Source organism: Etheostoma cragini, chromosome 14 (genome assembly GCF_013103735.1).
Source record: "Etheostoma cragini isolate CJK2018 chromosome 14, CSU_Ecrag_1.0, whole genome shotgun sequence".
NCBI lineage: Eukaryota > Metazoa > Chordata > Actinopteri > Perciformes > Percidae > Etheostoma > Etheostoma cragini.
Genome location: NC_048420.1, coordinates 17,532,136 through 17,551,513, shown reverse-complemented (window position 1 = coordinate 17,551,513; position 19,378 = coordinate 17,532,136). Strand labels below are relative to the sequence as shown.

The 19,378-nt window shown below is 38.9% G+C and overlaps 2 protein-coding genes across 3 annotated transcripts; one reads left to right on the top strand and one right to left on the bottom strand.

The window, feature by feature from the left end:
- The first annotated feature begins 238 nt into the window (after positions 1 to 238).
- zdhhc3b (zinc finger DHHC-type palmitoyltransferase 3b) lies at positions 239 to 13,434 on the top strand. 2 transcript variants are annotated; one of them, XR_004659226.1, is made up of 8 exons: positions 239 to 601; positions 6,917 to 7,248; positions 7,683 to 7,807; positions 8,715 to 8,811; positions 8,946 to 9,027; positions 9,416 to 9,546; positions 10,271 to 11,993; positions 12,028 to 13,434. XR_004659226.1 is itself a non-coding variant. In XM_034891282.1 (7 exons), the coding sequence occupies exons 2-7, from the start codon at positions 6,946 to 6,948 to the stop codon at positions 10,427 to 10,429; spliced, it is 897 nt and encodes a 298-aa protein (XP_034747173.1). In that variant the 5' UTR covers positions 239 to 601; positions 6,917 to 6,945; the 3' UTR covers positions 10,430 to 13,434. The 2 variants fall into 2 exon arrangements, 1 of the variants encoding a protein (XP_034747173.1); XM_034891282.1 differs by having other exon boundaries at positions 10,271 to 13,434.
- Positions 13,435 to 16,222: 2,788 nt separating this feature from the next.
- LOC117956307 (transmembrane protein 42) lies at positions 16,223 to 18,025 on the bottom strand. Its single transcript, XM_034891296.1, has 3 exons — positions 17,701 to 18,025; positions 16,887 to 17,033; positions 16,223 to 16,542 (listed from the first exon to the last, which is right to left on the bottom strand). Exons 1-3 carry the CDS (start codon positions 17,875 to 17,877, stop codon positions 16,399 to 16,401), a joined length of 468 nt encoding a protein of 155 aa, XP_034747187.1. The 5' UTR covers positions 17,878 to 18,025; the 3' UTR covers positions 16,223 to 16,398.
- Between the last annotated feature and the right edge of the window lie 1,353 nt (positions 18,026 to 19,378).

The following is a 19,378-nucleotide window of genomic DNA, read 5'->3' as shown; positions in this document are numbered from 1 at the left end:
AAAAAATCCTAATGCTGTCAAAGTGAAATAATATAATATAATATTATTTAATGGGTAGGATTGTGAGATTACTTTATGATGTTTGTGTTATCAGCTCAACATTTTTCAGTGCCAATATTTCTTGTTTCAATGTCAAATTTTATTTTCAATACCACAGGTTATGTCACTGTTCTAGCTCCATACATTTCAGAAAGACAATAAAACTGCTGCCTGATAGACTTGGCTCAGGGCACGCATCCTCATTAGGGAGGGGAAGAGTATGGGACTTCCTGTTTGGCTCTGCGTTATGTTTTCTTGCTTTCACCTAAGCTTTCTGGATAGGCAGTAACGTTAGTTAGGTAACGGCCTGTTTTAAGGCTTTGTACCCCGCTGTAATACAAACGCATACAAACGAGGTGAATTAACAGCTCGTCGAAACCGAGGCGGCAGTGAAAACGGAAGCGGAGCTGCTGAGAGCATCTGTCCGCAGATCAGTGAGGTTAGCTGGGACTGCGCTAAGCGACGGAGCGGCGGAGGAGACACTCGTGTTTTTAACTTCCCAAGGCTCGAAAGTAAGCAAGGACTTCAAGAAACCTTTGTCGTCCAACCTGGAGAAGGCGAGGTATGTTTTTTTTAAACCAGTGCACGTGTTCTCTTGAAATAAAGGCGGTTATCAGCTATCAACGAAATGGAAGTACTGGAATGCTGATCCAGCTGCCAGTTACTTCCTGGTCGGGTTAATTGTGTTATCACTTACTGGAAGGCAATTAATTATAGTCCTACGGTACCATAGTAACTGTAAAAGCCCACTGGTCGTGCAAGATAATTCCCCCATTTGCTAACCCATCTTCAGGGAGGTCAGAGGTTAATTTAGCTAGAGTCTACTGAAGAGCACTTAAACGATTTTAATTCCCTATTTATTACCTTTTCAGTTTTCAAACATATTTAGTTAGTCTTATTTTTTCTCCAATAAATCTAAATGTGAGTCACCTTGGATACATTGATAAAGGAAAAAATCATTAGCTGCAAGTACACCTATACTTCAAACACAAGATAATTGACTGTCAGCATAAGTGAAACAGGTTTTGCTAAATTCTTGTTATTTTAGAATCAGATTCAAGATCATATTGTTTCAAGTTTGGATTTTCTGTTTGAAAAAATGACAAACTATTATCTGATTATTGAAATAGTTACAGAAACAGTTTCTGATGGACTAATCATTTCAGCGCTATTAAATTGTCCCATTATATTTTGGTGTATGTCTTTTATTCCCAAATCAAATAATCCAAACTCAAAAAAGAGGTCATGCCAAGTTGAAGTTCGACACATAGGTTGCTAGTTTCACCTTATAATGCAAATATAGGTATCTTGTCATGTATTATAACATTTTAATTTGCAAAAAATGGTGCCTCCATAGTGTTTTTGACATGGTGACAAATTCTGATAGCTATGAGTGTTAATGAACTCAACAGGGGGTGACATCTTGCTTTCCTCTCATCTCTACATCACATGCTTCTCAGCCTGCCTGTCAACATTAAGCGTACGGTATGCTAGCCGCACCCTAGGTTGCACGCGCAAATGTGGCGTCTAAATGACCTAGATCTCGTTTACTGGCAGTTAATGAAACCAATAACTGATATTTTGAATATTTTGGAATTTGATATGTATTTACTGTGAAAATGAAAATCTTTAAATCAAAATTAAGATTTTGGAATGTCACATACTCCAATACAACACTTTGTTTAGATGCTTTAAGCAATGAGTTAATAAATTAGAAACTTATTTCAACATAATATACAATACAAGATAGTCAGTTAGTGTTGTGGGCGGGTCATAAAGTCAGATTCGGTGGTAAGTGAAACCAAAGCAGAGGGACATACAGAGAGCTGTAACCAATCCAAAGTAGAGCCCCTTTTTTAATTAATTGAATTGGTTATTAGGGAAATAAAACACTGATATTGATTTTCTGCAAACTGCCCAATAATTGGACAGAGGCGATAATCGCTTTATCCTTAATTTTGAGTTGATGAGTCACTACAACAGTATAAATCTGGCCTTTTAACATACTGGATCTGATGTTACAGTACAGCAGTGGCATCATGGTGGTGGCATTTCAACACAGAAACTATTAACTGTTGTTTCTGTTAAAATCAAGTCATTCACTTGTTTGCATTAGAAAAGCAGCTATTCACTGAGAGAAATCTATAGACTCATTCTCCATTCTACAAAAAAAAACATTGACTTTGTTGGTGTTAAAGCAGCACCACAGATTATTTTGTACCTTTTAAAATAATGTTTCCAAAATCGTTTCAGTTGTTCATCAACTCGTAACAGGGGGAACGGCACTTCTGCATTCGCTTTGCGGACCTATATCGGCTATAATGCTATTATATAATGCTGTGTGCAAGTTTGCCAGATTGGGTAGCGGATCTGTAGTTCGAATGAGACATCAGTAATGGACAATTTTGCTTCCAACCTGAAAGGGGATCAAAGAGGAAAAGTGCTTTGGTGTTGCTTTAATGAACTCTGTTTTTTCAGTTAGTTTCACTCCAGGTCTTTCATTACTTTTTTTAAGAAGTCCTATCTTGTCCCATCATTTGCATTTTCATTAAACACAAGTTTTGATGGGCCATCTAAGCATCTTTGTTTCTAATTTACTTAAAAGGTTAAGCAGTTCACATAACAATTACAGTACAAGCTGTTATCCTGCGTCCGGTCTCCCCCTCATTAGAACAAGTTTTTTGTGAAATTGGCTACTCCCACTGAATCCAATATAGCAATACTGGTAAACGGGCACACACATCACTAACAGAACAGTTAGTTTAAAAAGTATTCTTCCAAGAACTTGAAACAAAATGATATACTCTTACATTGACTTATAGACAAGTAAAAAGGCAGTGAATAGTAAAGATGGTGTATTATCTGATTATTATAACTGACACATTAGCATGTGAGCAACATGTAATTGTTGTAGCTTGTCAAGGTGGACCAATATACAGTTAGTTCCAAACTTTATGAGAAGAATCATATTTTGAAGTCTGCCCCCTATAAAATCACCTTTTTGTAATGTAATATCTTAATCGGCATAGTGTCTACAAGCTAGACTGTTACCGTCATAAATTAAAGCCAAGTTAAGTTTTTAGACACAAAAGGAATTTAAAGTGCTTTACATTAAAACATTTAAAGGCAAATACAGTCTAGGACATTGAAATGCATATTAAAATATTTAAAAAGCAAAAGAAACTAAAAAGGATACATACATATTTGTTTAGGATAGATGTTCAGTGTAAGTTCAGTCAAATGCCATAAAAAGCATAAACCTGGATTAAAATGTGGTCAAAGTCAGGGCGTGGTAACTAAATCCTGCTTCTCCTGGATTAGTTTAAACTCTGACAGCAGTTAGCACAATGCTATGAGATAGCCTGAGAAGGCTGATACTGTAAAAGACAGTCAGATATGTTTTCTAGCCCTAAAACATTCAGATTCATAGACAAGTGTCAGTAATTTAAACTACTTTCATTGACACACATGAAGCCAGTACAGAGATCTGACAACTGATGTGCTGTTTAGTTTTTTTTGTCTTTACTTATATATTTTTTTCTAGTGAAGTAAAAATCTGTATAACATAGAAATGCTAAAGAACAAGCACTTCTAAATTGTAGCTAATAAAGCACTGTGTGTGTGTGTGTGTGTGTGTGTGTGTGTGTGTGTGTGTGTGTGTGTGTGTGTGTGTGTGTGTGTGTGTGTGTGTGTGTGTGTGTGTGTGTGTGTGTGTGTGTGTGTGTACAAATATTTATCCCAATCTCTTCACTTATGTCTAATTCAAGCTCCCCCTCCCATTTCTGTTAGACATTAAGGTATTGCTGTGCGATAGGGAAAGTATTTTTTGACAAAATACCTGTGCAACAATATTGTAGTTTACAATGCTATTGGTGCTTTCACAAAATATTTGTATTAATATTTTTGAAAAATAATCATCAGTAATGTGGATATAATGTCTAAGTGGGTAAAAGCAAATAATAGAACAGTTACAACAGTCTGGTAAGTTCAGAAAATTACATCACTTTACTGTAATGCAGCCTTTAAAACCAGAAAAGACTACACTTATGAGATATTGGGATATCCAAAATGTAAGACGATATCTTGTCTCATATTGCAATGTCAATATAATATCAATATATTCCCCAGCTCTACATGAAGGGTGTTTTCTTGCAAAATACTAGGCAGCACTCTATACAAAATGGATGCAGGTCTTGAAGATTATTAGAACGCACTTTCTTCTTTCAGCTTACAGTTCTTGGAAATGATACGCCTTAAGGACTGATGGTCAGTGTGTTAGCGTGCTAGTAGTTGCTAATTAGCATTAAACAAAATTCAATGTTACAGGTATTTGGTCATTTCATGGCAATCCATCAATAAGGTCAAATGTTGATCTTATGGTGGTGCCAGAGGAAAAGTCAGAGGATCACCAATGTCAGTAGGATTGAACCTCTGGGCACCATGAAATTTCCACAAAGTTCCATTGCAAGCCACTGAATATTTTTTGAGATATTTCAGTGGTAGACCAACATTGCCATCCATGCAGTTAGCAGGGCTAAAAAAGATACAAGTTAAAAGAAAAAAAAATAGATTACTATTTTGTCATGTGCAAAACTACATTATCATTTGGTATTCACACCATGAAGACAAAAAAGTACAGAGGGTAGTTAGTGTGATTTACTTCATCTCACTATTCCTCTCAGGCTGAAATGGATTGATATAATAAAAGTGTTCTGGTTAGCGGTGTAACACAGAAGGGTGGACGTCTTATACAGCTTGATAAGAGGGAAAGAGGTGTGGTGAGTGTTTTAATGGACCGTGAGATGTTTTAGTTAAATCCAGATTAATTTCATCCCAAACATGCTGTAGGATAGCCATATTGTTTCGTTGAGTAATTAAAATCCTCTCCTCGAGTCAAGCATTCTTCACTGCCAGGAACTTTGGCCAAGCCTTAATTAGTATGGACATAAAAGTGAAGATTAGACTCAGTTGAGCCTAATGGACATATTGAATCCTCAAGAATGACCAATTTTATTGCATTCACTGTAAACTCAGGTTTTAGTGAGAAGACAGGAGCCGAAGTCCAGCTATTCTCTGGGATTTAGCGGTTTTATTCCGATCTGTGTTATGTGCATTTAATAGTGAGGCCTAATTTTGGTTTTCATGATATTTTATCCCATTTGAAGTCGCATTATCTTTGTCTACACACAATCAGACCTGCTCAATTGCTTATTCGTAAAACTCACTGCAAGAGAAATCTCAGTGGATTGTTTGGCCTGTTGGGATTAGACCAGTTTAAGTTAGTTTCTCCTTCAGCTAATGCTTCCTTTTTTGAATAGTCCTCAACATAATTTGCAAATTCACTCTGTGGACTTATTAGCCCCTGTCTTTATTTACATTCCTCAAGGATGTAGAGCACTCATTAGAAGGTTTACAAAGACTCTTAATTCGGGCTGCACAATTAATCGAACTTTAATCACGATCACGATTTTGACTTCACACGATCAAATTTGCGTGATCAAACGTTATTTGTTTTTTTAAAGCGACATTTCATAGAATGCTCAGTTTTTTTTTTTGCAAAGTGCATCTACCGCTCCGTAAACCCCTGTCTGCCCATGTGCTAGTCAGAGATGTTCACTGCACCCCGTGCACCTTAGTTTTATAGATGTAGACAGTCACAGAGGACAGAGTAACGGGAGAAAAAACTCAACAGATAGCAGTCGGTTATATGTTGGTCTCAAGGTTTACCAGTTTACCAGTAAACGCAACATTTTGTCCCGTCTATGTTGTTATTCAGACAACAGCAGGGACCAGTGCTAGTTGGTGCTAATTAGCGTCTGTTAGCTGTTAGCTCCTCTAGGACGCACCGGTGTTAATGTCCTCGCATCCGCTGCAATGCTGTTTATATGGATATGGTTTAATTTTGCGTTACATGACCCCTTTCTTCTGTAAAGCCGTGCCTGTGTTTGGGTCTCTCCTCTACTCTCTCCTCTTACTCTTTGCGCAGCCCCGCCACACAGCGTCTGCCGGTCCACACTTCTGACATTTGTCCAAAGTTTAAATGTTTTATTAACACAGCTGTATATTGTTAAGCATTAGAGGCAAACCTGTATTTGTACCAGTGTTTCCGCGGCTAACTGCTATCGCCGCCACGGTGAAGAACACTGAAGAAGTTATTGAATGCAACTATCTTCAGTTCGTAGAGTAACAGCGTGTGAGACGGAGCTGCTGGACCTGCAAGAGATGTGACCCAGGACCAGAATATCATAGTTCATAAAAATGCAGCGCAGTGACGATACAGACATTTCACACGACGTCCGCCATTCGACCCATGCTGGACATAATGATCAGCTGTCTCTCTGTGAGTACGTCCATCGCACTCGAATAATCAACAAATAATCGTGATCACAATATTGATCAAAATAAACGTGATTATCATTTTAGCCATAATCGTGCAGCCCTACTCTCAATTGTTGGGACCGCCACTTGTACACTGCGATATTGCTATAATGCAGACAGGAAACCTATAAAGAGCTCAATGATTAGCCAATACCAAACATTGTCTTGTTCCAGCTTCTTCAGGATTTGCAGTTTTTCATTGTCTTGCATGGCAGAAAATCAAGAATTTTTAAGTTTTGCATTGTTGGTCGGAAAAACAGACATTTAGTGTCACATGACTGTGGAAAACTGAAGAGCACATTTTCATTATTTTCTGACATTTTATAGACCAATCAATACATTAATCAAGAACCTAATAAGAAGATTACGTGGTAGTGAAAATAATTGTTCGTAGCAACCCTACACTGATACTTTCCCTCATTCAAATCCCTCACCTAATTCATTCTTTTATTATCTTCTTCATATTGCTCTCCCTCCTCCCCTTCGTCACTCCTTGCAGCATGTGGTTGGAGCCACGGGCGTTGTAGGATGAAGAGCCCGGCGCACCGCACCAGGGACATTGAGAGGAAAGCTGGCTACCTGAGGCCTGAGCACTGCGCCCCTCCCCCACTCCGCACCGGCTCCGACACCATGTGGTTCATCCGTGACGGCTGTGGCATCGTGTGCGGCGTCATCACCTGGTTCCTGGTCTTCTACGCTGAGTTTGTGGTGGTGTTCGTCATGCTGCTGCCTGCCAAGAACGTGATCTACAGCCTCTTCAACGGGGTGATCTTCAATGGCCTTGCTTTCCTCGCCCTTGCCTCTCATGCCAAGGCGATGTGCACAGACCCGGTCAGTCATATTAGGTTACTTCATAAAAACTGAATCATGGACATGCTGTTATACATCTTCACATAAATTATCTCTAATTACTTTAATAACGCGCGCCAACCAAGACAAACTTGTAAATTGTAGATAATACTTTTTGCAGCTTTTTGCAGATGCATGTGTCACAATCTAGTTTTAATACCTTTTTTAAATATTTGAGTTTTTTGAATCCTTACATTCCATGTACACATACATATTCCAGTTTCTTTTGAGACCCACTGCTTATTTATGATCCAGGGCCCAGGGCTGCGTTTTACTGTTATATTTTGTTATAATTTAAATTTAAGGGCTTAAGCAAAATCACACTTTTTCACACAAGTAAGTAGCTTCTGCTGTGAGGGCAAATTTGAAACACTGTAAAATACAATTGAATTCCTCCCCCCCCCCCCCTCTCTCAGGGAGCCGTGCCTAAAGGGAACGCTACCAAAGAATTCATCGAAAGCCTGCAACTCAAACCAGGACAGGTTGTGTACAAGTGTCCAAAGTGCTGCAGCATAAAGCCCGACAGAGCTCACCACTGCAGGTACAGCACTCTGTGTGAATGTGTAGATTGTAGGAAAGATTACAAATTCTGCAACTTTTTAAGATGTGGGTCTGGGCGATGAGAGTGTTTTGCTGAAGTCTGCACCCTGCAGTGGGAAGTCCTGATGACTCACTCCTCTTCTTGTCTGTGTTTATTCTTGCACCGGTGGTTCTCCTGCCTCCCCTGTGTGTTTTTAAGTAGCATTTCCCTGCAGACTCTGCAAGTTCTCCCTTTGGCTGCTCAATGGTTTTTCTTGGATCTTGAGGGATTAAAAGCACAAAAACACTGTAGCATTATTGAATTATAAACTAGTGAATCATTCTGTCTCACAGCTCAGTTTGAATGAAATAGATAATTTCTTTTATGAGTCATTCTTGTGGGTGGTTCAGATGATACACTGCAGTGATACTCAGACCCATCAGAATAACATATTACACCTAAGACAGCAGTTTTTTAAAATATAGATTTTGCTCAGAAAGCGCGTAAACAAAGCAAACGTATAGATCATAGATGACGTTCTGCTTTGTCAGATGATTGTGGGTTGTCGGACCTTACTTGAGTTGTCAACCAGATGCAATTCCGCAAGATAAATAACCCCTCATAAATACTCCACACACACACACACACACTCACACTCACACTCACACTCACACTCACACACACACTAACAGACTTAGTCCACCATGACGGAGAGCAGTCTGTTACTGTCTCTCACATCAGCCGTGTGTCAACGCGCTGCTAAAGGTTGACTGACTGACTGACTGACTGTGTGTATGTTGTTTTCAGGTTGTTGTTTTTTTACTCTGTTAATAGATAAATATATTCCATATTCAGATTGTTTTGGGCCCAAAACGTCATAGTTTGCCTGCAATATTTTTATTCCATTTCCACATATCTGTGTCCACAGTGTGTGTAAACGCTGCATCAAAAAGATGGACCACCACTGTCCCTGGGTGAACAACTGTGTCGGAGAGAACAACCAGAAATACTTTGTGCTCTTCACAGTGAGTCTTTGAACACCGGAGCCCAGATGTTACCACGCAAAAATAATCATCATACTGTATATGTTTGAAGCTCTGTTATTGTTCATACAAGCACATTATGATTATTTTAACACTAAATTTATGCTTCCCTTCAGATGTATATTGCACTAATATCCTTCCACGCGCTATTGTTGGTGACCTTCCATTTTGTTTTCTGCTTTGAAGAAGACTGGACAAGTAAGTGTTATACTGATGTAGTGGCTGCTACATTTCCAAATTCACTCAGCGACTGTCCTGTTTTACCACCATCCCACTTCGTGTGAAATATAGATGATTATACCCCAAAGAAACTTTTTGGGATATACATTATTTAAAAATGAAAATGGAAAGCTGCACGTACACTGATTTTGAGTTTATTTCAACTTATTAATATCAGCGTTCTATTGCCAGAATTTACCATTATTAGTCATTTGCTTATCTTCTGGTATAGCTGACCAGATAGTATTATTAAATAACCTGGGCCATTTTAGCAAGACACTTAACTCTCATTTTCTAGCTATAAGGTTTACGCGGGTAACAAAGTCTTCTTTTTAACATGCCATATCTTTGGCTCTCCCCTCTCCAGAGTGCAGTAACTTCTCTCCCCCAGCAACTGTCGTCCTCCTCATCCTCCTCTGCTTTGAGGGTCTCCTCTTTCTGATCTTCACTGCAGTCATGTTTGGTACTCAGGTCCACTCCATCTGCAGCGATGAGACGGTGAGTGAAAACGGCAGTCATTTTTATGACCCTATCACTCATCTTTGATATGAATTATTGGTATAATTAACAGAAAGACTTCTGTTTATTATGTAGCAGTTCTGACTTCTTCAAAGAAGTCATGAATTAATTCACTAAATCAGAGCACAGATGTAAGCAGTAGCAAGTAACTCTCTCACAGTATAGGTACACAGGTAGGTTGACATTAATGCATTTCCTCATAACGTAACCGCTCAAACCACCCACGACAATGACTCACTGTTCTAGTATTCATTACAAAGATCATCCATTTCAATCTAATGGGACCTGCAGTTCTCGTGTGTGTGTGTGTGTGTGTGTGTGTGTGTGTGTGTGTGTGTGTGTGTGTGTGTGTGTGTGTGTGTGTGTGTGTGTGTGTGTGTGTGTGTGTGTGTGTGTGTGTGTGTGTGTGTGTGTGTGTGTGTGTGTGTGTGTGTGTGTGTGTGTGTGTGTGTGTGTGTGTGTGTGTGTGTGTGTGTGTGTGTGTGTGTGTGTGAGAGATCTTTTACATCAAAATCTCTTTTACAAAAGGCTTAGGGTGAGTCAGACTAACCTCGATTCAAGACCTTTTGAGAGAAAAATGAAAGACATTACAAGACATCTTTCATTTTGAATCCCCTTACACAGCTATATGTTCAGCTTTGAGCATGAAACAGGGCTGGAGACTCTCATCTTCTCATGTTTCTTACATCTAATATGCCTGCAGGGTATCGAACAGCTTAAGAAGGAGGAGAGACGATGGGCCAAAAGGTCAAAATGGATGAGTATGAAGGTGGTGTTTGGTCATCCATTCTCTATAGCCTGGCTGAACCCCTTTGCAACACCCGACCACGGCAAGGCAGACTTGTACCAGTACATTGTGTGAAAGCTAGAAGCCTAGCTGAGCTCTGCTGCTGAGGACTGGCTCCTGGTCTGCCCTCCTATTGGCTGGACCTAAACGAGCATGAACTCCTCTTTACCACTTCTCCATTTTCTTTTGTGCACGGTTAATACGTTTATCGATATTTCAGGGTGTCCTGTTGTAAACTACATTGTCAAAATCTTCCTTTTTTTAAAAACCTTTTTTATTTTTTCCTCTTGGTGCTGGCTGAGAATAATGAGCTGTTGCTGTTAAAAAAAACAAGAAAGAAAACCTATCAAACTAAGCAGCGACAACTCGACAAAAAGCACTTGATAAGAGTTTGAGAGACGACACCAAGAGACTGAGTTCTTTATGCAGTATGTCTGACCATTTCCGGCTTCCAAGACTAAATAATGTGAACTCTAAACTGAAGTCCAGAACGTTTTTGCAGTCTGGGTGCCAAGATGGACTTCTGGTTTTTTCTTTCTGTAAATGGTTGTGATTATGTCACTTCTTCATTTGCCGCATTCTTGTCGTTGCAATAGGCTTTGGCCGAGTGCTGCAGGTGATTTGCCTTAGAACAGTGCATTAGTGAATGGTGGCATCTGCTGCTTTTAAAAAAAAAAAAACCACAACTATTATTTTGCCTTAATGTAACAGTCAGAGTTAGACACTGTCACATTGGGTAAATACTATTTTTAAATGAGTGTGATTTGTCGTTCTTTGATTGCCAGATAGGTAAATTACTTTAAGTTTAGTTTTGTCTTTTGGTCATTTATAATGGTTATGTGCCAAGTTCCTGCTCAGACTGGAACTGTGAAGGACATTCAAAGGCTGTAGGACCATAATCAGCCTCAGTTGAAGTTTCAATCTTTAATATTTCATTCCTGGTTGATTTGTCAACAGAAATCATGGTGTAACAGCAAATGCGATGTTAATTCTATGATAATGGAAATATGGGATTTATGTTAGTTTGATGTCATGAAATTTAAAGTACATCAGTCTCGTCATCCCTCCACACGGATCCGATGTTTTCTTCTGCAGCAATTTTTCGTATCTTAAGCTTTCACCGAGGCCAGAAAGACCATGTTCAAAATGGACATTTTATTTGTCGCAACTGTGGAAAGTACTTTGGTGCAGATGGTTATAGGCCTCTTCAAAGCATTTAACACTAAAAATGCCTTTGTTTAAATGTGTTCGAAAGCCTTACTCTATTTATAAAACGTGCTTTTGAGGGTGATGAAAGGACATATTTGAACACACATAAGTTGCCAAATTGAATGCTCAAATATAAAATGGAAAGTAACCATTTTTAGACTAAAGCATAGTCATTTTCTTAGGCTTCTTAAAAATGTAAAAAGGTTATTAAATGGTGGTTCAACAGATATTTCAGTTTACACATACAGTACACCAGCTTTTTCTTGAATTGTTCAATTATTTGTTGTCAGGTTGGAATTTGATTTATTACTTACTGTGGACCACTATATATTTTTTCTTTTAGATTGGTATTTGTTTAAATCAGAATATAATAAAAACGTAATGTATGTGACACAACTTTCTTTAAGTTGAATGGATATTTTATTGACTCGTTTTTTATTTTTATTTTTTAAACCTATTGACAGATAAGGTTTTACTTTGAGACATTTAAACCCTCCATTTTTAATTCAGGACATAGTTGATGATATATTGTTTTAAAAAAACAACGTGTACCCTAATAAAAATACTCTGACAAACATTTCCAAACAGTTTACATTACAGGAATACAAAAATATATTTTTTTTAATTTTAAATTTCAGATTTTTTCTGTATACACCCTTGGGTAATTTTGCAACCCTTTCATTAGAAAAATATAACTTTGTCAAAGTTAGATTTTTAAGAAACAAATCAACCAACAAACTAACCAAGAAAACACCTTTACATTTCTAAATTTGAATGGTTGCTGTCTTTTGAATTACAAGTACAGATCCATTGAGATGAAACACGTCATTACAGAAGCATGCCCTTATCTGCCATGTAACTGGAGTGCAAGCCTAAAGTGATTTAGGTTTTTTGTCTTTAATTTTTACAAGAGGTATTTTAAAAGGAAGGGAGCTGGTCTAATGGATCGTCACTGTGTAAGTAAGTGTAGACAAGTTTAGGGCTAACATTATATCCGTCCCCATTCACTACAGTGAGAATGCTTTTCATTTCATTTGTTACAATGCTAAGACAGGACACCAAGCTCTCGGTTTACTATAGAAAAACACATCTTTGAATACAGGTGCTTTTTAATTCAATCTAATTCAATTTATCATGAAGTAGAAAAGCTCTAAGAAGCTCCTCTGTTTTAGAGATAAATCTGTCATTTACAATATCTAAATAATGAAGACAATTATCTTGTTTGTCAGATGAGATGTTTATTCAATAATTCAACAGTGTTTCTTGGATGGCAATTTACACATTATTTTAAGTGTTAATAGAATATATACACTTTCAAATGTTTTTTTTCCCCCATGTAATCTGTAAGACACATTTTGAACAGCTGATATCAGAGCAAACAGTTGCTCCCTCTAACCAAACTGTCTTGATTTTTGATAAAAAGGAAGGTGAACATAATGTTAAATGTATCTGTGCAGCAGCCTTCAGATTAAAGAGATGACTTATCTGCACATACATTACATTAAAGAGTTCCAACAAACTAATGCAAAATCAGTCTCTTTTCCATTGTTCTACCAAGCGATGGGTCAAAACTTTACTGATTCAGAAGAAGTCCTGACAAATGTACTGCTTTCTTGCAGTGGAGCACATTAACTCTTCTTCACATTAATCTTGTCAGGTCAACATCATATTTGAGTGTTTTTTTAATTTCTCGTACAACCACATCTACAGTTTATGTGCACACATATATAAGTACATCACACTCAGGGCCATGCAGCTGTCACAGAGATATAAAATGTGGGTAATGCAAAACTCTGACTCATTGTATTACAGTGAGACTGGATTCACAGGTAGTTTGTTTACCCTCGTATCATGCCGTTAACTGGAGGAAAGCCAGGCATCAAAAACCTTCAGAATCAAAAGCTAACATTACAGATATTAACTGTACGTTAAAGGAATAGTTTGATATTTTGGGAAATACACCTTATACAATACACTTTCTTGCTGAAAGTTAGGTAAGAAAAGCAATACCACTCTGTTATAGTATATGAAACTGCAACCAGAAGCCAGTTAGCTTAGCTTAGCATAAAGCCTGGAAACGGGGGAAACGGCTAGCTTGGCTCTATCTAAAGTTCACAAAATCTACCTAGCAACACCTTGAAAGATCACTAAGATGTTACATGTACTTATCACACAAGTATAAAAATGTCAAATTGTGGTTTATTTGTCGGACAATTATTTATGCCAGTTGCTAGTTGCTTGGTAACTGCTCCCAGCTAAGAAATAGTCTGGCACATAACCACTTATAAAACCACAACTTGATGCTTCTCTCCTTACTGTCCAGTAAATTTGAAGGTGGATTGGTTAGCTTAGTATAAAGACTGTAAACGGGGAAATGGCTACTAGCACCTCTAAAGCTCACTAGTGAACAGGTTTGCTAACTTTAAAGCTCACAGTGGGGACAAGACTCCAGGAAGACGTAGTGCAGCACTTGACCACCTGTACTACCACAAATTGCTGTTTTTACATTGCTGTTTTCTGTAGAGGTTAAAAAATATATTTATAATATCTTCGTTTGTGAGCTTTAAAGGTGTTATTATGCAGACTTTAGACTGAGCCAGGCTAGCTGTTAGCAGTCTTTATGCTAAGCTAAGCAGCAACTAGCTGCAGCTACATATTTACCACAGACATAAGAGGGTTGTCAGTCTTCTGATCTAACTTTCCCAAAATGTTTGGCTATTCTTTTAAGTAATGCAACACACCCAGGATCCAAAACGTGGAGGCACAAACAGCTGAATTCACATTTGCGTGGCTGTGTGTGAGATCTCCACTGCTAAAGAATCCTGTGTGGTGAGTACAGCCCTGCTACAAAACATCACTTAGTCGGCCTTTGACACGAGAGCTGTATAATCACATTGTCACTGCAGTCACATTAATAGGGATGCATGTAAGATACAAAACCTGCACAGCAGCGGCTGGGAGGACATCTCATATATTTGTGCATTGCTGCTGTGGAATATTACAGACAGGTATTATAGCTACCATTATGCATTTATATTATGATATGTATCCAAACAGCAAATGTGATCTTAAAATACTGTTCAATAAAGCAACCCTTAATTTCATGTTCAGACAATCCTGTGTATCATACAGTATCTGATTTATGCTAACAATAACGTTCCTCTAGCAGAATGTATTGCCATTTTCTATGCTCAATTATTAATGCTCAAAGCTCCTTTGCTGTTACACACATCACAGTGTTATGAGATATAAAGGAAGTTAAATGTTATTGCACCCTCACTGAAAACTCCAGGAATGTATAGGAAAGCTTTTAATGAAGGCAAGTGTCTAACCAGAGAGATGATGGGCAATGGACAGGATGTCAGATTGCAAATGCAGGGCGCATACTGCTCAACAGGCAATCAAGAGTCCATGTGATGTCTCTTTGGCTTGAGAGACAGTTTAGACACGTAAGTTACAAGAGTGTGAGTTAATAACATAAAGCAGCTTTGTGTGGACTGATGTTCCAAGATGCTTTGGTGTGAGATATTTGAGGTAAAACCTCATTAAGAACATGCACACATCTATCATGAAGTGGAAAAACAGCCGCCTCTGAATCAAAATGTGTCGTGCTCACATCTTGAGCTTGAAGCTGTCAAGAAAGGCAAATGAAAAGTAGAAGAAGGACCCAAGGGTGAGCTTTTCTGTGCTACATTAATATTATGACTTGGGTAAATATAAGTTCAACTCAATAGCTAAGTGCTTCTTTCATAACTTTAAGAAAGCTTTGGTGATCTGACGGCTGTGAAACATAATGCACACGCTGACTGATGGTGACATCAGGCACATAACCAATTATGTTATTTGTCTCTTCTGTGTCTGTGTATGTCTCTTCCTTTAAAGGAATAGTTTTTTGAGAAATGCACTTATTTCCTTTCTTGCAGAGTTAGAAGTTAAGATTGATACCACTCATATTTGTACATTTAATGTGAAGCTACAGCCACGAGATGGTTTTGGTTAGCTTAGCATTAAAACTGGAAATGAGGGGAACAGCCAGCCCGGCTCTGTCCAAAAAAAAACTGTGTTTTTACTGGGTGTTAGAATTAAACAAACAAGATAAACACATGTTAATGAATGAGCTTTAAAGGTGTTGGTGTTAGCTTCCAACAGAGCAAGGTTAGCTGTTTCCCTCTTCTACTGGTTTTGCTAAGCTAAGCTAACCAGACACCGGCATCAGCTTCATACTATACATACGTGAGAGTGGCGTCAGTTTTTGTCAGGAAAACAAATAACTGTATTTCCCAAAATTTCTAATTAATACCTTTACCTTTAGTCTCTTTCCTTCCTTCACACTTGTTCTCTTAGCTTATGGGTTGTTGTGCTGCTTTTGACTGAAAGATTCCCCAAAAGTAGTTAGGCTAGTATACTTTTTCTTCACTGTAAGCCTCTGTACAAAGATGTTAGAGCATCTGGGAAGCTGGGCACAGGCTTTCATTAGCTTGTCTCCACTAGCCAGACTGTCGCTGTGCCATGGCCAGACTGGCTGAACGTCAACACCTCCTCTGATTTTTAGAACAGGTCCAAAAATATGAGCATGCAGTGTTTCTCAGCCTACATGACCACAAAACGCAATCCTAAGGATAACTAGTAACATTATATATAAAGCATCTCCTTTTTAACGAGGAAAGATGCATTTTGAGAAGCATTTACTTTAATACGAAACAATTTGTTTGATACAAATTTGTAATTGAGGGAGGACTAACAACAAATTCTTCACTATTCAGTTTCCTTTGGCTAGATTTTTAAATCTGAGGAGATGCTGAAACCAGGCTGAACTCTAGTGGAGACAAGACATTTTATTCGTCCTTGGCATCTGCGTCCAGTTGTCCATCCTGCGGTGAAACCCTCTGCAGCACCAACAGACCTGAGAAGGTCAGGGAGATCCCAACCCACCACAACGTTATCTGGGCTTCACCAAAGATCAGCTGGCCCAGAAAAGCCTGCAAGCGAGAAAAGTCATGGTTTCTTCTGAGTCAAAGTAAATCCGTATCTGTAATTTCAATGAAATAGCGGCCAATAAAGGAGCCTTGAGGGGATGGATCAGACAAGAAGTTGAACTTTGACAAGTAATTCCTATAAGAGGCCTAAATCACTGCGACGAGTTATTTCTTAATATAGTCCAACCTATTTCCATAAAAGAGCAGCTTATATAAGAAAGGTCATTCTGAAATTAACTTACACTCCATTACAGTCTGATGTGAAGTAATATGCTTAGAGGACATGCAGAACAAAGAAAAGACAAGAAGTGTGTGTAGGAGGTGCCCTAAGGGAGACTGTTACTTACGGAAGATATGAAGTTGGAGGCGGTGGTGGTCACAGTGGTTTGGGTGGAGGAAGAGGAGTACCTGAGTGCTTTGGCAAGGAAGGTCCACATCACAGCATTGCAGGTGAAAAGCAGACCGCCACACAGCAGCCTCAATGGGATGTGGAGCTGACGTCACATCAAACACAGCGTAAAGAATAACATTATTATTAATTATTGTAATAACATTATTAACAACAGGAGCATTGAGAAGGATCCCTAGCTGCTATTTGTTGTTTATTCTGCTATTATGTTTGAAATCTAAGATGAAGTCTTTTGACTCATTAAAACCAGCATTTGTTTTGCATCTTATTTGCTATTTTAATTATCCTCTAGATTAAAGGTCACTGTTTCTACCTTGCGATAAATAAGCTTTACTCCAGACAGCTGGATGCACATGTTTCTGACATCACTGTGTGACGTATGCGGAGAACGTGAAGGTCACACAAGAAACCTGAACCCCCTTTCAGAAACCAGCCTCTTCTCTGCGCCATCAACACAACGACGCTGAGACACGTTGCTTACAAAAACACAGGCTAAAACACACTCTACGAGCTGCAATGTCATTCAATCAGCACGCGGACACGGCACGAGAGCGCAGCTGCTGCATGAGCTCCGTTGTGAGATGCTGCTGATGGTGCTGATGCTGAGGGAGTCAGGGAGGAGAGGCGAGCGGGGATAACCCCCAACTTCCTCCGTGAGAAACCACCCCGCTTGCAGGCATGCACGCTCCATTATTCATAGCAATCCCCATTGTGTTAATATTTAACTTTAGCTGCGGCGATGCCTCACTTACCCGGTCGCAGGCGGTAGTTTCGTCCGCTTGTCTGAATTTCCGCTGCTCTCCCCACGTTCGGAGTCCGGTTTCACAGACTCCCTTCAGGTAGTCGGCTCCGAGGGACAGTTTGGCCGACGACGACGCCACGGCCCCTAGGAAACCCGCCAGCAATGCATAGAAAACTCCCGGGAACATGTTGACGAAGAGCCGAGGCACATAATTTTCTAATCCGTCTGTTACATTTCTGTTTCTGCTGCTGGTCCGGGTTCAGCTGCCTGCATGGTTTGTGTGTCACTGTGTGTGCCACGTTTTCCTGCACTGTCCACACATAACCGTCCGGTGGCAGTCACACAACACATGGTCAACCCGGAGGAGTGCTGTGGTTGGACTAGAAAGCTCCTGTTGCATTCAGGGAACTGTAGTTCCATCGTTCCATAACCAATGATGACTTTGAAGCAGCAGTAAGGTGACTCCAAACATGCTGGAATCATAATACAAACAGTATATATGTTTTAATCAGATAATATATATATATATATATATATATATATAAGAGATTGAGCAGATCATTAATAGAGAGTTCATTTAAGTCCCGTATATTCTTCTGTGATATTATTTCTGGGTGTAGAGAGGACAATCAATGCTAATGTAGTGTCCTTGTGTGGACATAAAGCAGAATATGACTTCATTTCATCCAGACATCTGTTTCCTCTAGCATACTGATGAGCTGCATTATAAAGGCTCATTACGTTAAAACCCACTGCGTACAATTGGGATGGATGGGTGAGAGAGAGAGAGAGAGAGAGAGAGAGAGAGAGAGAGAGAGAGAGAGAGAGAGAGAGAGAGAGTGTGTGTGTGTGTGTGGTAGCAGCCTATACCACACATGATCTTCATTTCTTCTCTTGGTGCCTGTCAAAGTGGTGGAACCGAACAAGATTAAATTATTCCCCTAATTAGGAATATAGAGTAGAGTCATCATGTTGAATGTATAGGCCTGTAATGACTGCATTCAATTTAAATTCCAAAAGCTTTATTGGCATGAATGTCAGAAACATTATATTGCCAAAGCATAAAGGACATTAATCTGAGTGTTGTAATGAAGACAAGAGTCATTGGAGACGAACATCCATCTCCTCATCAGAAATGGCTATGAAGTGTGATTTATGCACTTACAAACTGATTGATTGCCAAAATTGAAAACAAAATCCTATTTTACAGATAGGAGGTGAGGTCTACGTTGAAAAGAAATGCTTACAAAAACTGAATTATGAATATATACAGTAGGCCTATGTATGTAAATATATATTCATAATTCAGCTTTTGTAATCATTTTTAATGTAAGCATTTAACAGATGAAGATATTAGAAAATAAGGGTTAAAAGAAGCAGAAGCTAGGCTACAGGTAAACAACTGTGAAAAAAATTAATCTAATGTAACTTTAACTAAGGCTAGCCGCAGCCAGACCAAGCTGACCCGTTAGCTAATTTGCCTTTCACTTGCAATAACTAATATTTGCCACTTGGGGGCAGCGTAAACAAGTTGTTAACACAGTACCCACATATCATCACCTTTAAGTCGTAATTGTTACTTGTTAGCAAACAGTTACTCATTAACACATTCTGAATATACACTCACCGGCCACTTTATTAGGTACCCCATGCTAGTAACGGGTTGGACCCCCTTTTGCCTTCAGAAC